The following is an 11,880-nucleotide window of genomic DNA, read 5'->3' on the forward strand; positions in this document are numbered from 1 at the left end:
ACCCACTGGACACAGGCCCTCAGGGCCCCGGAGCAAGGAGCTATTTGTGGGCTTGCCACTGCTGTCACCATATGCTGCCAACTGCCTCCCACTTCTTCTTTCCCCACAGTCTGGTCAGACATGGCAGTATCACTGATGGAATCTTTCTTGCCATCTTTTTCTTGCCGCTTAACAGTGGCAGTGACACTTTGGCTCCTGCCTGATTCTGGTTAACTTTTTCCCTTGACTTTGGCATTTTCACTTTGACATGTTCCCTGAGAGCCAGGGGGGTGGGGACCCCAGCCCCAGATGGTGACGTTGGGGGCCGACCCAGGCCTGGGGTGTGGAGGAGCCTCGCCATCGGGCTTCCTGTCTCTCTTCATTTAAGCACGACTCTGCAGAAAGAACAAAGCACCCTTCCCACTGGGCTCCTGGTTGCAAAGCTCCAAGTCCTCACACAGATACACTTGTTTGAGAAGCAGCGGGCAAGAAAGACGCAAGCCCAGAGGTAAGACGGTCAGACTCGGCTTCTTTCCCCGGAGCTGAGAGGGAGGAGAACGTGGGGCAGATGCACAGGAATATGCTCTGCCCAGTTGCCTGCCCACAGCTCTGGCCACTTTCTCTTGCATTTCTCTTGGAACCGGTCATGGGCAGCGATCTCCCACTGGAACTGTGAGCTTCCAGAGGTCAGGGACTGTGCCAGACTCCTCTCTGCAGCCCCAGCGTGCACAGCTCAGTGTTCAGAGCGGTGGGTGCTCCTCAGAGGAGTATTGACCTAAAGGGCAAGATCAGAGAGGGAGTGAGGACTGGAGACTATCCCAGGCTGGGAAAGGCATGGAAGGCAACTAGTTGTGGGCAGTGGAGGACAGAAGACTGGAAGAGGCGAAGAGGGGAGAAAAAGAGTGAAGGAGGGGAGGGAAAAAATTAGAAAAATAAATATAAGGTGAGAGGAGACCTATAAAAAAGAAATGATGAGGAAAAACGATAAAAGCAAGAAAAAGAGCAAAAGAAGTGGAATCTAGTCTAGAGAAAATTCTTGCAAAATCAATTTTCCTAATACACAACCTCCAAAAATTGACACCAAATATCATACTTGCAGCATTTCATAAGTCACATGATCTATGTAATAGTCTCTTTTAACTACCTTTTGTGTTTATGTGTGTATTTTTTAATTTTTGTCTACTTTTTTGCTCTTTTAAGATTTTTGAACAATGTCTAAATGCACTTCTGCTTTTTAAATGATTTATGAAATAGGAAATGATTCGTGAAACAGGAAAGTTAACATTCTCAGAAAGTGTTGAGACTGAGCTTTTGCGTATGAAATGCCCTAAAAGTTGCAGATACATATCCTTAGCTAAATACGTCATTTGAGAAATGGATTCAAAGAGAATTGGTGGTATGGGTTTCATGAGGCCGGGAGAGTTGCAGAAGGAGGTGCAGCTCCTCCTGGGCCTGGCCGGGTGTGAGGGAGAGTGAGGACTCACTATCCCTCCTGACGGGAAGCCCTGTACCATTTCAGCCTCTCCGCCCTCAGGCCTTTCCAGCCCCTGAGACCTGATGGGCTTGAAGTCATGCTATCCCTGGTGTCCTCTGCTTTTCCCGCATAGGCTTCTTCTGGGAGAGAGGTTTCCTGGGGTAGGTTCTGATCTCTCAACATGGAAAGGCCCCGTTCTTGATAATTCAAAGATTTCACTCTGAGTGGAATAGTGCTTCCTGAATGCCCTGCTCTTGTGGGGGACATTTTTATCTGGGCAAGGCTAAGAGTAGGGCCTGATGGGGGAGGTCACTGCTACTTCACATTTTGACAAATAATTCCTTATATTGTATCAGATGCTGTAGGCTGATACAAAATGGCCGCCGCCCTCAAAGTCAGACGAAGGAGCCCCTGAGGACAGCGTTAGAGACACTCGGGAGATGATTTCCCTCTTTCAATGTGGGAGCACTTATATAGGAGAGGTCTATATCTAGATAAAAACTCCTCCCACCATTGGTGCTAGGCAGAACCTTGAGGGCAGCCCTAGGCCCTGACCCTGGCCGTAATGGCGGGGTGGCGCTGAGGGGAATTGGTTAGACCAACTGTTTTGCACGTTTTACTTTCTATTATTATTTTTGAGACGGAGTCTCGCTGTCTTGCGCAGGCTGGAGTGCAGTGATGCGATCTCCACTCACTACAGCCTCCACCTCCTGGGTTCAACCGATTCTCCTGCCTCAGCCTGTCGAGTAGCTGGGATTACAGGCGCCCAACACCACGCCTGGCTACTTTTTGTATTTTTAATAGAGACCAGGTTTCACTATGTTGGACAAGCTGGTCTCAAACTCCTGGCCTCAAATGATCTGCCCACCTTGGCCTCCCAAAGTGCTGGCATTACAGATGTAAGCCACCACAGTGGGCCAGTCTTGCACACTGTAGACACTCAATAAATGTTTGTTGAATGAAATAACTGTGATGGGCCGGGCATGGTGGCCCACACCTGTAATCCCAGCCCTTTGAGAGGCCGAGGCAGGAGGATGGCTTGAGTCTGGGAGTTTGAGACGAGCCTGGGCAACATGGTGAAACCCCCATCTCTACAAAACCCACAAAAGTTAGCTGGGCATGGTAGTGTGTGCCTGTGGTTCCAGCTACTTGGGAGGCTAAGGTGGGAGCATTGCTTGGGCCTGGGAGATGGAGGCCACAGTGAGGCCTGACTGTGCTACTGCACTCCAGCCTGGGCGAGAGTGAGGCCCTGTCTCAAAATAACTTTGATGAAGGTGGGGAATCAGAGGCAGACGGGCAGGGGTCTGGGTTTGCAAAGCGCTGAGTTTGAGCTCTGTTCTGTATCTTTGAGGGGATGAGGGGAGGAGGGTAGGCACGGTTCCCCCGATGTGGGTGTCTGAGGCGAAGAAGAGGATGGCAGAGGTTGCAGCCACCAACCACAAGAGTTCCTTAGAGGGGTCACAGTCTCTAGGAAGTTTATAGGAAGCCAGTCAGCAGTAGAGAGGGTGAACGCGGTGGGGCACATCCCGCGGCTGGGCTTGAGTGGGCTGCTTGGGGGTTATGGAGAGAAGATAAAAGTGCCTGTGGGACCACAGACTCTCGCTGTGGTGGAGCTGGGCCCTCTTACCCTCCCAAGCCTCGCTCCTCGTCCCATCCCTGGGGGCCAGGGGTGAGGGCAGCAGGAACCTCAAGGCTCTGAGAGAGTGCGTGGTGTGTGTTGCCATTTTGGTCTCATCTCTTTCTCAGTCTCTCTTTGCCTCACTTTGGATCTATGCTCTGTGCATCTGTCTTGCTTCTCAGAATTTCTTCTTTTCCTCTTTTTTTGTACTACCCTGCGCTTTGTGTGTGATTGTGGATTGTGTGTGCATAGCTGTTGCTTTAACAAGCTGCTCCAGGTCTCTCCCTCCCACATCTTTCCCTCCCCTCCTCCCTTGAGGCCTCTGTGCATTCTGGGGAAATCTGTCCATTTCCCTTTGTCCACGGTGTCCCTCCCACCCTGCAGCCGGCACCCTCACATCCACCCTGGGCTGCAGGCGTGCTCGGCAGCCTCCCCACAGATCAAAGCTTGTCCAGGGTCTATATTGCTGCCAAAGGCCAGGAGGCCTGTGTACAGACCGGAAGCAGCTAGAGCTTAGTGGCAGCTGGAGAGGGGAAGATTATAAAGAAGGAGAGGCAAGGGGCATTCCAGGGGAGCCCGGGAGAGCCAGCACGACCTCCTGGCATATGAGGCACAGAGGAAGACAGACACAGACACAGGGAGCTGCAGGCTGGGGGCATAAGCTGGGGGCTGGGAAGCATAGATACAGAAATGCACAGATGTGAGCTGAGAAGCAAGCAGAGAGAGAGAGAGAGAGAGAGAGAGACGTGCTAGGGCTTGAGGGACCAGAGAGCCCTCCCAACCTCTCTCGGAGTGCTGGTCTACAGGATGCTACCGTACTAGGGTAAGGCACCTCTGGGGACGCTGAGTATGGGAATCAAAGGCCAGATCTCTGCGGTGGCAGCGGAAGCCCAAAGCACCAAAGCAAGCATGCTGGAAACCCACAGCCTCCTCCACTTAGCAGAGCCTTGGGGTGAGATGAGGCAGAACAGGGAGCTGGAGGCAGGGAGGTGGCTGTCTGCACAGACCTCAGGACCATGGAGCAGGGGGAGTCAAAACAGCCACCATGTGGGGAAGGGTCAAGAATGCCTCTAGTCTTCCCCAGGCATCTTATCAGGGTAAGCTGGATTTGGACCCCAGAGAAGGGATATCCTATATGGAGACTTCCCCTCTTTCACTCCCTGCTCACCAAGGACACAGTCAGTCTGGGATGGGGGACAGTGGGAACCACTCTTTGGTATGAGGCTACTCCTATTCTACTCTTCTCACTGCAGCCTTCCCCTAGATGCCTCCTGTGCTGCATGCTAACCTGTAGACACTTCACCATGGCTGGTGGCTAGTCTCCCTTCCTCGTTTCTCAGAACCTCCTTCCTGACCTCTTTTCTTCCTACTTCCCTGGTTTAAACAAAATTGCTATCTATTTATCTATCTCTTTTTTTTTTTTGAGACAGAGTCTTACTCTGTCACCCAGGTTGGAGTGCAGTGGCGTGATCTTGGCTCACTGCAACCTCCACCTCCTGGGTTCAAGTGATTCTCCTGAGTAGCTGAGATTACAGGTGCCCGCCACCATCCCCAGCTATTTTTTTTGTATTTTTAGTAGATACGGGGGTTTCACGATGTTGGACAGGCTGGTCTCGAACTCCTGGCCTCAAGTGATCTGCCCGCCTCGGCCTCCCAAGGTGCTGGGTTTATAGGCATGAGCCACCGCGCCCGGCACCCGGCTTCTATCTATCTATCTATCTAATCTATCTATCTATCTATCTATCTATCCATTTATCTATCTATCTATCTATCTGTCTAATCTATCTATCTATATCTATCTATATCCATCTATGATAGACAGATAGCTTTATATATCTATCCTAGCTATTGATCTATCTTATATATCTACCTTTTTTTTTTTTTTTTTTTTTTGAGACGGAGTCTTGCTCTGTTGCCCAGACTGAAGTGGCAGGATTTTGGCTCACTGCAACCTCCACCTCCCGGGTTCAAGTGATTCTCTTGCCTCAGCCTCCCAAGTAGCTGAGATTACAGACGTGCATCACCATGTCCAGCTAATTTTTGTACTTTTAGTAGAGATGGAGTTTCACCATGTTGGCCAGGCTGGTCTCCCGACCTCAGGTGATCCACCCACCTTGGCCTCCCAAAGTGCTGGGATTACAGGTGTGAGCCACTGCATCCAGCCTTATGTATCTATCTTATCTGTCTGACTGTCTAATCTAATCCATCTATTTATCTTATCTATCATCTATTTATCTAATCTATCTGTCTATATGGCTTTTTTGTTTGTTTGTTTGTTTGTTTTTGAGACAGAGTCTTGCTCTGTCACCCAGGCTGGAGTGCAGTGGCGCAATCTCAGCTCACTGCTGAACCTCTACCTCCTGGATTCTAAGTGATTCTCCTGCCTCAACCTTTGGAGTAGCTGGGATTATAGGCCCATGCCACCATGCCCGACTAATTTTGTATTTTTAGTAGAGAAAGTTTTCACCATGTTGGTCAGGCTTGTATCGAACTCCTGACCTCAGGTGATCTACCCGCCTAAGCCTCCCAAAGTGCTGGGATTACAGCTGTGAGCCACCGTGTCCGGCCCTCTACGTCTGTCTTTATCATTTATCTATCTATCTGTCTATCTATCTATCTATCTATCTATCTATCTATCTATCTATCTATCATCTATCCATCCATCCTAATCTGTTTTATCTATCTTATTAATCATCTATCTAATCTGTCTGTGTGTTTATCTAATCTATGTATCTAATCTATCAATCTATCATCTAATCTATCTAATATATCTAATCTATTTGATCGATCTATCTATCTATCTATCTATCTATCTATCTATCTATCTATCTACCTACCTACCTACCTACCTGTCTATCTCAAGCACCTACCACATATTAAGCCCTGGCTACCTCCTCTCCCAGACAGATTGAGTCACAGGAGGCAGCTGACAAAGATGGAGTCACTTTCTTTTCTTCTCCTAAACCCCAGTAGGAGGACCGATTCCCCATACCTTCTGAGTGCTCCATTCCTCTCCATGGATTGTGTCTTAGTGCCCAGCAGGAAACACAGTCCACCTCCCATGGTTCAAGAGACTGTAAAAAGGGGGTTATTCATAGAGGTTAAGGGAATCAACCAGCTTCTTGAAGCACAGACACAGTTAACAGCAAGAAGAGTCCTGAGGAAGTGAAAATGGCATTTCTGGAACCCAGAGAGTGCTTGCGCTCTGGATAAGGGGCCACCCCACAGAAGTTGTGGAGGGACAGGGCTGCAGGTGGGGATGAACACACAGCTATTGACAGAAAATATGTCCAGGACAGGGATAGAGTAGGGAAAATATCCCAGCCTCTTTCCCCCACCCTTCCATCTCATCTCTGACAGGCACTTCTCACTGGCCAGCCCCAGTTGGTGCTGGAGGGCAAGAGAGCCTATGAGCCATGTGTGGCTGTCAGGCCCTCGGTGGAGAGCCACAGACAGGGTGGAGAGTGGCTGGCAGGGCCCCGGGGGGATGAACAGCATGGATTGGGATGACTTGGCTTCATCTATGCCAGAGCTGGGTGTGTGCACACACTTCAGTGACCCATTTTAGAAACAGAATTAATATGGTGAGTACAGAAAGAAGAAATCAGTGACTTTTCCTCCTCCATACAATTCAATTTGGCTTAAGTTACCGAAAGCCATCCCAAGTCCTCTGTCTGTCTCAGCTGCTGCCAGGCTTGTGGTGGCCACACAGCTGGCTAGACTGTCATCTCTGTCCTCAAGGGGCTCAAGCTGGTGGAGGAGAGTTGAGAAACCAAATCACTACACACAAGGTAGAAGGTGGAACGCACCCAGGAGCATGTCAACGGGGTGCTGTGGGACTTCAGAGTAGGCAGATCGTCACCAAACTTCAATGACAAAGGTGCCACTGGGGGAAAGAAGGACCAAGCTTGGAAGACAGAGTAAGTCTGGAGGCAGGATCCTGTCTCACCAGCAGGGACCAGGTGCAGGCTGACCCCTTCCCCAGGCAGTCACCTCTCTGAGCTCGCTTTATATCCTGGGCCTGGATTCAAAGACACTTGAGCCCTGCTTCAACCCTCCTTTGAGGTGCTATCTCAGAGCCCTTTCTGTAATCACTGCTCCAATCCCATGTCATCTGGTCCCCAGTTACCACATCAAGCTTCCGAAAGCTCTACATAGACCATGTCACATCTCTGCTCAAAAATCAGCAGTGGGTCCCATCACCTCCAGGACAAAGCTCCAGCTCTTCGACCTGCCTGTCAATATTTGCAATCATGCCCTGCAAAAATTAGCTGGGTGTTGTCATGAAAGGATCACTTGAGCCCAGGAGTTCCAGGCTGCAATGACCTATGATTGCACCACTGCGCTCTGGCCTGGGTGACAGAGTGGATCTAAACTAAAAATAAAAAGATTTACAGTCAAGCCCCAAATGCTTTTCCCATACCTTCCTCCACCATCTCCTCCCTGAGCCCTCTCTTTCCCCCAAAGCCTCCTCGCACATCCCTACCACCTTCGCACACCTCAGAATGGGGATGCCTCTCCCCTTTCCTTTCCATCTAACTTACGGTTTTCAAACTTGAGCGTGATCAGTCACCTGGAGATTTATGAAAACCCAGATGACCAGACCCACCCCTAGTTTCTGATTCAGCAAGTCTAGGGTAGGGCCGAGGATTTGCATTTCTAACAAGTTCCCAGGTCATGTTGCCGCTGCTGCTGATCCAGGACTTTGGGAATCGCTCCTCTAACCTACAGCTGTCCATTCCCCAGGGTCCATTCAGAGCCTCTGTGCCCTGCCCCCTCCACGCCCAGTCTCACTTGTCTGCCAAACACACAGGAATCTCTTCTTCATCCAAACCCTGGACCAACACCTTCTGCTTGGCCCACTCAGAGGCCTTGTAGGGTTGGTCTGATATTGGACAGAGAAATGGTCCTCTGCTCTTTCTCCCCTGACCTCTCTGAAAGGGGCCTGCCCTCCACACCTGTGGGTATTTCTTGCAAGGTGGAGACTGAGAGACTGAGAAAAGAAATAAGACACAGAGACAAAGTATAGACGAAGAAAATGGGGCCCAGGGGACCAGCGCTCAGCAAGTGAGGACCTGCACTGGTGCTGGTCTCTGAGTTCCCTCAGTGTTTATTGATCACTATCTTTACTATGTTGGCGAGGGGAACATGGTGGGGCTCTAGGGTGAAGGTGAGGAGAGGGTCAGCAGAAAAACATGTGGGCAAAGACTCTGTGTCATAAATAAGTTTAAGGAAAGGTGCTGTGCCTGGATGTGCATATAGGCTAGATTTATGTTTAACTTTACACAAACATCTCAGTGCAGTAAAGAGTAACAGAGCAGTGTTGCCGCCACGATGTATCGCCTCCAGCCATAAGGCAGTTTTCTCCTCTCTCAAAATGGAATGTATGATCGGTTTTACACCGAGTCATTCCATTCCCAGGGACGCGCAGGACACAGATACCTTCCTCTTATCTCAACCGCATAGAGGCCTTCCTCTTTCACTAATCCTCCTCAGCGCAGACCCTTCACGGCTGTGGGGCTGCGGGGCTGTAAGGTCTTTCCCTTCCCGTGGGGCCATATCTCAGGCTGTCTCAGGGGGGAAATCCTGGACAATACCCAAGCTTTCTCGGGCAGGGGTTCCTGCAGCTTTCCACAGTGCATTGTGTCTCTGGTTAATAGAGAATGGAGAATGGCGATGACTTTCACCAAGCATACTGCCTGCAAGAACTTTTTTTTTTTTTGAGATGGAGTCTCGCTGTCACCCAGGCTGGAGTGCAGTGGCGTGATCTCAGCTCGGTGCAAGCTCCGCCTCCCGAGTTCACGCCATTTTCCTGCCTCAGCCTCCCGAGTAGCTGGGACTACAGGCGCCCGCCACCATGCCCGGCTAATTTTTTTTATATTTTTAGTAGAGATGGGGTTTCACCCCGTTAGCCAGGATAGTCTCGATTTCTTGACCTCGTGATCTGCCCGCCTCGGCCTCCCAAAGTGCTGGGTTTACAGGCGTGAGTCACCACGCCCGGCCTGCAAGAACTTTTTAAAAGCACATCTTGCACAGCCCTAGATCCATTAAACCTTGATTCAATATAGCACATGTTTTTGTGAGCACAGGTTTGGGACAAAAGTTACAGATTAATAGCATCTCAAAGCAGAACAATTTTTCTTAGTACAGATCAAAACGGAGTTTCTTATGTCTTCTTTTTTTTTTTTTTTTTTCCCCGAGACGGAGTTTTGCTCTTGTTGCCCAGACTGGACTGCAATGACACAATCTCAGCTCACGGTAACCTCTGCCTCCCGGGTTCAAACAATTCTCCCGCCTCAGCCTCCCTAGTAGCTGGGATTACAGGCGTGTGCCATCGCGCCTGGCTAATTTTGTATTTTTAGTAGAGCCGGGGTTTCTCCATGTTGGTCAGGCTGTCATGAACTCCTAACCTCAGGTGATCCGCCTGCCTCGGCCTCCCAAAATGCTGGGATTACAGGCGTGAGCCACCGCAGCCGGTCAATGTCTTCCTTTTTCTACACAGACACAGTAACAATCTGATCTCTCTTTCTTTTCTCCATACCTCTCACACTATATCAGGCCCCAATCCTTGGGAATGTCACCTTAGAACTGTCCCACACATTCCCACAGCCACTTGGCTCAGGCCCTTTGTTCACCAGGATGGTTGCAGTCCTGCCTTTGGTGCCTCACCTCCTCCAGTTCTTTCACTCAGCAGCTTCAGGGGTCCACGTGGCAAATCTAATCACCTTCTTCTCTATAGAAAATCCTCTGCTGGCTCTCTAGTGCCCAGGATCCAGTCCCAGCATCTCAGCACGGCCTTCAAGCATTTCCACGTCCTGGCCTGGCTCCATGGTCTCCCCACCAATTTGTCACCTTCTCCGTGCATCCTTTTCTGATCCCCTCTTCACTCATCCCAGCAAAGAACCCCCTCCTGGCCTGGGCATAGCATTTCGTGGTGTGTATCTCCGAGCATCCAGTTAGGGGTGTGCAAGTTTAGTTTGTTACCAACTGATGTTGTGAAGTCCCAAATTGTTGGTGCCACAAACAAAGAATTGGACATGACACACACAAATAGCAAAACAGCAAAAAGTTTATTAAGCACGGTACAATCCACTATGGATCGAGGATGACTTGCGAATGGTGTCAGCATTGGTTTGTTATATTTCATGCCTTTTCTATGTGTCTTTTTCTCTTCTTCCTCAAGCTGCCTAATCTTTAGCTGGCATGTGCCTTTTGATTGACAGGTGAGTTGCTTAGTTTCTTGGCCTCTGTGTGCTTGCGTGTCACGTCCTTCCCATAATTTTAAGTACATGCATGATATGCACTCTGTATGCATGAACCTTAAGTAGCCAATTACTATATGGGGTCATTTTAAGGATATCTTCTTTTCTCTGGAGTACATGTGCTTTTTTTTTTTTTTTTTTTTTTGAGGAGTCTCGTTCTGTCCTCCAGGCTAGAGTGCAGTGGCACAATCTCGGCTCACTGCAACCTCCACCTCCCTGGTTCAAGTGATTCTCCTGCCTCAGCCTCCTGAGTACCTGAAACTACAGGTGTATGCCACCATGCCCGGCTCATTTTTGTATTTTTAGTAGAGTCGGGGTTTCACCATGTTGGCCAGGCTGATCTTGAACTCCTGACCTCAAGTGATCCACCCACCTTGGACTCCCAAAGTGCTGGGATTACAAGCATGAGCCACTGCACCCAGCCCAGTACATGCCCATCTCTTAGGAGCTGCTCCTTACTGGTTTGGTTTGGATCTAGCCAGCCATGGGGCTCCTTATTCACTTATTTATCTTACTTCTGTTTTTGCTCACTTCCTTCTTTCTCTTGCTTGTGCTCCTACTCATTCCTTCCTTAATCCAACCTCCAATTCCCTCTGCTGTTCTCCTGCCTCAAGTTCACTGGGCTGGCTGCAAGGGTCCTGAGGGAGAGGTTGCATATGGCCCCTGTATACTCCAGGTCAAATAAATGTTTGCTGACTAATGATTGGTATTTCCCTCAGGCCCTGCCATTTCTGTGGGCTCAGGTCCCTACTGGCTCAAGCCCCTGCCTCCCTCAGCAAGGCCACAATGAACCGGGGAATCCCTTTTAGGCACTTGCTTCTGGTGCTGCAACTGGGTAAGTTCTCAGACCTGGGGTCTCAATGCAGATGGCGTGGGAGGAAAGGCAAAGGTGGAGGATGGGGTAGAGGGGGACAGCAGCAGCATTGGGACCTGACTCCTTTCTTTTCCACCCAGCGCTACTCCCAGCAGTCACCCAGGGAAAGAATGTGGTGCTGGGCAAGAAAGGGGATACAGTGGAACTGACCTGTAATGCTTCGCAGAAGAAGAACACACCATTCCACTGGAAAAACTCCAAACAGATAAAGATTCTGGGAAAGCAGAGCTCCTTCTTAACTAAAGGTAGGGCTCCCTGGCCCCCCATCCAGGGAGGAAAACACAGTATGGATTGAAAGCCTTTGGTGTCTGAGATCTGCTCTTAGTTAAACTCTGGGATCCCAGAGGGCTGGGGTTGACAGCAACTCAGTGGCATTCTTGTCCAGAGTTTCCCTACACCAACTGCTGGTGGCCCAGGGAAAGGCTTTTGGTGGTATGTTAATTTGAATATTTTAATATTCATGAACTTATTTTAGTGAGTTTTACAACAATCACTACCACTTAAAACCCATGATTTCTTGAGTATTGTTGCTACAGACTCATGTAGATAATATTTTGCACAGTGACTCATATCTGTAATCCTAGCACTGTGGGAGGCCGAGGCCGGAGGATTGCTTGAGTCCAGGAGTTCAAGACCACCCTGAGAAACATAGTGAGACTCTGTCTCTACAAAA

General features: G+C 49.6%; 1 protein-coding gene across 6 annotated transcripts in view; it reads left to right on the plus strand.

The window, feature by feature from the left end:
- Positions 1-296: 296 nt before the first annotated feature.
- The window catches only part of CD4 (CD4 molecule), a 39,398-nt gene continuing 27,814 nt past the window's right edge, over positions 297-11,880 (plus strand). For 4 of the 6 annotated variants that reach the window (XM_011982993.1, XM_011982992.1, XM_011982991.1 and 1 more), the window contains exon 1: positions 297-487. Coding sequence is in view for 2 of the 6 variants with exons in the window: in XM_011982989.1 (XP_011838379.1) it covers positions 10,275-10,294; positions 11,053-11,168; positions 11,288-11,452 (301 nt within the window). In the remaining 4 variants the exon portion in view is untranslated. Of the gene's footprint in view, positions 488-10,254; positions 10,295-11,052; positions 11,169-11,287; positions 11,453-11,880 lie in introns of all 6 variants that reach the window. The other 2 variants (XM_011982989.1, XM_011982990.1) reach the window with 2 other exon arrangements.

Source organism: Mandrillus leucophaeus, unplaced genomic scaffold (assembly GCF_000951045.1).
Source record: "Mandrillus leucophaeus isolate KB7577 unplaced genomic scaffold, Mleu.le_1.0 Scaffold245, whole genome shotgun sequence".
Taxonomy (NCBI): domain Eukaryota; kingdom Metazoa; phylum Chordata; class Mammalia; order Primates; family Cercopithecidae; genus Mandrillus; species Mandrillus leucophaeus.